Raw genomic sequence first — 7,190 nt, 5'->3', positions numbered from 1 at the left:
TACAAGGGTTGGCAACAAGGGTTTTGTGTATGCCATAAGCTACGCCAAAGGGCCAAGGGCCAATAGCCACTCTAAGACAGCTTACCTATTGAACAAGGGTTGAAAACAAGGGTTTTTTTTATGCCATAAGCTAGGCCATGGAGTCAAATGATTTGAGATGATTCTCATGTGGTAGACAAGTGTACAAATGTTAAAACTTCTTTCCTTCTCAATTCATGTGGACAAAGCAAGAACACAAGCACATGAAACATGCCTCCAGGGTAAAAAATAAGATGCCTCCATGAATATATAAGTGTAGGTGGGTGACGATTATTCCTCCTATATAAATCTAAAATTCCTCCTATATATAAGTGTAGGTGGGTGACGATTATTCCTCCTATATATAAGTGTAGGTGGGTGACGATTAGTCCTCCTATATAAATCTAAAATTATAGAAAATGGGGCGAGTGTTTTTCAAAAAATGCCCTGAAATGTCCAAAATTGGGCGAATATTTTCTAAAACCCTTTTCTCACATGCATACGCTTTCCCTCTCTCTCTCTCTCTCTTGTTGTCATTTATTTTATTGTTTTGGTTTCTCTCTCCTAGCTTAGTTTTTAAGTACTTTTAAAAAGATATTTTTGGATATGTTTCAAACCTAGGTATTTAATTCACACATCCATGAGTGATCCCTCCCTTATGATGTAGACACAACATGAATTGAACTTAAGAGCTCTTGATGTAGACATCAAGGCCCTAATCGTTAACCATGCAATCGAGGATGAGTACTATTGAATTTTTTTATGTTTAGGCCTCTTTAGATCTACTCTTGTTCTTCCTCCTCTTCCTTTTACTCTCAACCATGACTCTACTATTTAGATCTACTCTCTACCATGACTCTTGTTCTTCCTCCTTCTCCTCCTCCTTCTTCTCAAGGAATGTGATAAGAAGATGATGAATAAAAACGTGAGAAGAATAAGAATCATGGAACTCCACATTTGTTTGTTATCTCTTATAGAGAGTTTTAATGGGATGGTGAGAGTTTTAATGGGATGGGTGAGAGTTTTAATGGGATGGTTGAGAGTACATCTACTCTCAACCATGACTCTTATTCTTCCTGTTCCTCCTCCTCCTCCTCAGAGAATGTGAAGAAAATGATGAATAAAAACATCCGAGAAGAATAAGAATAATGGAACTCCACATTTGTTTATTATCTCTTATGGAGAGTTTTGATGGAATGATGACAGAAGTATTCTTTTGAATCCATAAGGTGATGCATGCTCATAGGGTGACTTATCTCTTATGAAGAGTTTTGATGGAATGATGATAGAAGTATTCTTTTGAATCCGTAAGGTGATGCATGCTCATAGGGTGACTTATGCACACAATAAGCCACCCTATGCTTATGCTTAGCATGTACTATCTTCCTATATACACATGCCAACCCTCTCTACTTTTGCACTATTTTCACTGTGTGGGGTAAATGTGCCATTTTCGTAATTTTCTTTGGGCTTCTTTGGGGAAAAAAATATTTTTGTGTCTGATTCTTCTTCTAAAGTTCTTTTATGGTTATACAAATGGCTTTGTGCATGGAGAAGATTGGGGTGTTTCCTTCCATTCTGCCTTTAAAAAAATTATAGCCTCACAATACTCATATAAGCAGTTTAATCCAATACTCGCATGCTTCACAAGTTTTCGGTGGAATTATCTAACAAGGGTGACATTGTAGCACGCTCATAGTAGTGCTTGTATGAATGCTTACAAGTTCTAATACTTGATACTTATCTTTGTTAAAGGGCATGTTATAAGCACCTAAGCTAACAGGTTTTGTTATAGTGTACCCACATGACTTCTACCTTGGAAAATGAGTTTTTGGTGGAGTTATAATACTTAGCATTCAGTAGTGAACCTCGTGGGAAGGCTCAAAAGGCTACATTTCACTATTGAGTTTTGGTGGAGTTATAATATCAAACATTCAATAGCGAATCTAGTTGGGAAGGAGCAAAGGGTACATTTTACTATTAGAGAAGCATTGGTTATGCCACAAGAAGACCTTGTGAGATGATGCAAACAGTGTCCAAAGGCTAGTCGCACAAAACATAGCCCTATACACAACTTTGCATTAAGCTCATTCAAAGATGGTGGTGACAAAGTTGATTGTTAAAGTATATATATTTCTCATGAGGAACAGTAACTTAAAATGTTATAGAATCATGGTAGACCTTGTAAGTGAACCCTATTTGCAAAATGAGGACAAAGTTGTGCATCTCAATGGAAAGCCTAAAAGAGGGTATTGTGCATTGTACCATGTCTTGAAGGCTGTTTTCGAATGGACACAACGGAAACCTCGACAAAAAAGTGAAATATCAAGGGTTACCAAAGGGTCAACAGCAAGAAATAGCTAAGGATAACTAAGGATGGCAACACAATGCTTTAAAAAATCGGACTAGGAATAGGGAAAAGTGATTAAGAAGGGTAGTAAGTTAGCTAAGACTGACTAGGGTTGGCAACAAAATGCAAAAACAAAAAAAAGGACTAGAATATTGAGAAAAAGAGATTAAGATGGGCAGTAAGTCAACTAAGGTTAACTAGGGTTGGCAACAAAACTGCATAAGAAAGATAGGAATAGGAATAGGAAAAAGGGCATGGGGGCCTTCTTGGCCCCTTGGGTACCCTCTAATGGGCTGGTCACCTTGTAGGCAAGGCCTTGAAGCCTTATGGGTTGGCCTAGAGGGTTGTCCCTTTGCTGCCTACATACAAAAGTATGCATGCGACAAGACTGCTAACCCTAACATTGTTGTCCGAGGCACCTGACCAAGGTCTCACAAAGGGCCAGCAAACCATGCTGACAAGGGTTGGCAACAAAACTGCATTAGGAATAGGAAAAAGGCATTTAAAAAAAAGATAGGACTAGGAATAGGAAAAAGGCATTTAAAAAAAAGATAGGACTAGGAATAGGAAAAAGGGATTGAGCCACAAAGTTCTGGCTGTCGGCCGACGCTCCCTCGCTCCAGCCTATAAAAGGGATGCCCAGACGTTGCTCCATTCCCTTGTACCATAATCAATCTAAAGATCAAATGGCTAGTCGACGTAGAACGTGTGTCCGTCTGCTCGCCCTACTGGTTACAGTGTTGGCGTCTGCGTTTTTAGCAGCGCAGCCGGTCTCCGCCACTCGCCGCCGTGATCACCAGCACCAAGGCAGCGTATACACAGCGCACATTCTGCACAGAGACTCTCCAGCCTCCCCGTTCAGGAAAGAGAGCGCCACAGAGCGGGATGTTTGGCGAGCAAGGCTAGCCAGGGATGTGACACGAGTGAGGGCTGCTGGGACTGGTGCGGCGCCCATTGTGTCTGGGTATAAGCTTGCCGGCAGTGGAGAATACTTCGCCAGGTTGGGCGTGGGCGGCAACCCGAGTACTCGCAGGGACTTCTACATGGTAATCGACACGGGCAGCGACCTCTCCTGGATCCAATGCGCACCTTGCGAGTCATGCTACTCGCAGATCGACCAGCCCGTCTTCAACCCAGCCACCTCTTCCACCTTACGCAACGTCTCGTGCCACTCGGCACTATGCACGGGCCACCGCTGTGGCCTAGGAAACAGTGCTACGGACTGCGAATACGAGGTGATGTATGGCGACGGCTCCTCCACCTTCGGCAACCTGGTCACCGACACCGTCACCCTCAGCCACGGTAACGGCGGCAGCCTCCCCAACATGGTCTTCGGCTGCGGCCATCGTAACGAAGGGGACTTCGTAGGGTCCGCTGGAGTGCTAGGCTTGGGCTCCGGCCAGCTGTCCTTCCCATCTCAGCTGCACGCCATTGTGGGCCTCGGCCAGAGCACCTTCTCCTACTGCCTCCCCCCGATGTTCGCCTCCACAACCTCCACACTCACCTTCGGCCCCAGTACGCCTGCTGCACCCGCTCCAAAAGAGTACGCCAAGATTCTCTACACCCCACTCCTCCGCAACCCCAACCCGGGCTTCCAGAGCTTCTACTACGTCTCCCTCACCGGCATCAGCGTCGCAGGGGCTCGCCTTCCCATCCCTGCTTCCTTGTTTCAACTTGACGACCAAACAGGCAACGGAGGCGTCATAGTTGACTCTGGCACCTCTGTCACGCGCCTCCCTTCCACAGCTTACGCACTTTTTCGCTCTGCATTCCGCAAGGCCGCTGCAGCCACTACCGCCGGCCTTCGCCCCACCGATGGGTTTGCAATCTTCGACACTTGCTTTGACGTCGACCACCCTTCAGCTCACCTCCCAAGCAGTGTACCGAGTGTCGTCCTCCACTTTGAAGGCGAGGGTGCCGACCTTCACTTGCCTCCCTCGAATGTCCTTGCGTCCATCGACCGGTCGGGAACCTCCAAGAAAGTGTGCCTTGCGTTTGCTCCCAATTCTCAAGACCAACCCTTCTCCATTCTCGGTAACATCCAGCAGCAAGGCTTCCGCCTCTCATTCAACACTCGGGCCTCCAAGCTCGGCTTCATGGCCCATCAATGCTAATTACAGGGGGCTCATGCTAAGTGATCCGTCATTTTGGAGAGTTTCGGAACGACAAGACGACAATTGTTTACGTTTCCTGCAATGTTGTCGTAGGCTTATTTCCCCTACCCCCTCCCTCCCCAAAATATATATATATATATATATATATAAATCTTAAATAAAGTTTTTATTATTCTTGTGCAATTCCCACTTCAAATACGTAAGCCCATGACCAGAGGCTCTCACTGCCATGTCAGTTATTTCAATGCAAGTTTGGCTTTAAATGAAACATGAAAGAATGTGGTTCATTAACAAGAACCAAAAGGGGATGCCATTTCAGTCAAGTCTAACCTGTCCTCCCTCGATATCCCCGTCATATCAACATGTGTCACTTAACCAACTTGTGACCATACCACGCTCATCAATCATGCCATCATGTGTATGGATAAAACTATATTATATACGCATACTAAATCCACCTTATTAATCCATACTAAGTCCACATATTATCCATAATGAGACCACCTTAGCACTCCATATTAGCACAATTCATGTCTCCATCTCAAGCCACCATGGTTGTATAGTCAAAATACAAAGCCTAACATCTTTCTCTTGCGGACTCTCCCTAATTACGGACTGTCTTCTTTGGACAACTCGCCTCTTCCACAACCACCTCTCGGGAACGACAATTAGGAATGCACGACTTTATTTGCGTTCTATCCTTCCTATTACTATCATACCATTGTATCTTTCCTATTACTATCATACCATTGTACCTTTGACCCCACTCCTGTGTTATCCCACAAAACTCCGGATTCTTCGTAGCCAGAATTTTTTTACACAATTTGCTTGAACACAAAGATGTTACTCAGACATTTAACAGAAAGTTTGTTATATGCTTCTTGCATTATGATGTACTATGTGTTTCACTTATTCTTGAGAGAAGATCGTTTAATGACGACCTTTCAGTTTCGATCATGCCTCTTCGTAGTACCTTTTGTTTCACCAATTCATTGCTTAATTTTGTTGAACATATTAAGTTTAGTCAGAATTCAAATACGCTCTCATAATCTTAATAGTATAACCCTCTTTTTTACTTTTGAATCATTGGGTTTATGATCTTCTGGTCATAAGGCCTTAACATGTTCCCAATGTCTTTGTCGATTTAAGGCCTTTTACGCTGTTGTGCGAGCAAACTAGGTAATATTTCGTGAAAACGAGAAACATTTAGCATCTTTCAAAGATTCCATTGAAAAAGCCCAATTTTTTTTTCTTTTTTTAGAAAGTGGTCTATGCATGCGTAAATGCCGCCCGCAAATGACACTATTTAGGACACTCTACGCATTTTTTTACAAAAAATGGAACGAAAAAAAGACATGTTTTGCTTACTTTTTGAGATTACAACTTAAAATCTAACAATAAGTATTAAAAAATATACCAAAATAGAGACCATTTGCACTAACATCTTCAATCCAAAAAAGTAATTAATGCAACTCTAAAAAAGGAGCTATTTTCAAGACATACAACTCATGGCAAAGTTATGACTCCTCATCATCACTGCTACCTATACCATCACCGTCACTCGTTGGTGTGCCTTCCTCCCTAGAAGGTAGTTGAGGCATCCTCTTCATCACTATCCAGAAAGACATTTTTTTCTTCTATGTGTACACCTGAAGCTAAGACTCCTTGGGTTTGTTGTCGTGTTAGCACACCCAAGGATGTGCTACCAAGCTCAGAGTTATTGAAGCAAAGGATCTTCTCTTGTAAAATAGAAATGGTTGACCTTCTCAAGTAGCCTACTTTTGTGAGAGTAAAGTCATACACCAAAATATCCACCTCATAAAGTGGTAGTACCCTAGTGCTAGCAGTGTTCTTTCCCCTCTTGCGCTTGCCCTTTACCTTTGTTGTATTTACCATTTTCAAGCTATACTTTCCCTCACATGCTATTACCTTGCCAATCCAAAACGGATGCTTTAAAGCATCATCCTCAACTAGGGTAGCAACAAGGGTACCCTCCTTTATGTCTAGTGGATCACCACTCCACATCTCTTGAATTCTTTTTCACCTTTCTTTCGATCGTTTGGCTCCTATATATATCTCTCTTGCTTCCCCATGCAAAAGTTTAGCGGTCTCTATTGGAATTGGTGCTGTAAAATAAGTGGTTTTTTCAGCAATAGTTGGCCACTGAAAAGAACTAGCTAGATTCCATGAGTTTCTTCTTGTTGTTCAAAGAACATGTCCCACCATTTTACATGTTGCTCTCCTGCATAGTGCTTTGCATTCTCGATTAGCGATCTTCTCTTTGCAATGCATCTTTGATAGTCCATAGCACGGATACCTTGCTTTCCTCCTTTGCTTCCTTTAAGCTTTCCAAGGGTGCCATTTTTGAAGCTTCCATAACCATGTCTGGAAAAAAATTGGAAACTTTAAGGCCACCTAAAGGAAGCCACTCTGCATCAGTAGAGAAAATATTTCCATACAATAAAGTTTGACCACTTTCTTCTACATTGGTAACTTAGATCATTCAACTACTCCAAGTACCTTCTTTTTTCTATCCTTGGCCCATTAACAAAAAACTTGAAATCAATTCTCCTTCAAATACTCTACCATTGGCTTTGGTGTGTAAGCTTTCTCTATAAGTGTCATCATGGTTGGCAAAGTAAATTCATTGTGGTAAGGTAAATTTTTTGGAAACATGCTAAACATCTGATCAATGTGGTCATGAGTGT

At 42.5% G+C, this 7,190-nt stretch overlaps 1 protein-coding gene across 1 annotated transcript; it reads left to right on the top strand.

The window, feature by feature from the left end:
- The first annotated feature begins 3,054 nt into the window (after nucleotides 1-3,054).
- On the top strand, nucleotides 3,055-4,482 carry LOC147605543 (aspartyl protease family protein 2-like). Its single transcript, XM_086793625.1, has one exon. It carries the CDS (start codon nucleotides 3,055-3,057, stop codon nucleotides 4,480-4,482), a length of 1,428 nt encoding a protein of 475 aa, XP_086649751.1.
- Nucleotides 4,483-7,190: the final 2,708 nt, after the last annotated feature.

Source organism: Cibotium barometz, chromosome 59 (genome assembly GCF_041138505.1).
Source record: "Cibotium barometz isolate CiBa-2024 chromosome 59, ASM4113850v1, whole genome shotgun sequence".
NCBI lineage: Eukaryota > Viridiplantae > Streptophyta > Polypodiopsida > Cyatheales > Cibotiaceae > Cibotium > Cibotium barometz.
Note: the sequence above shows the minus strand (reverse complement) of the source record. Positions and strands in the feature narration are given on the sequence as shown.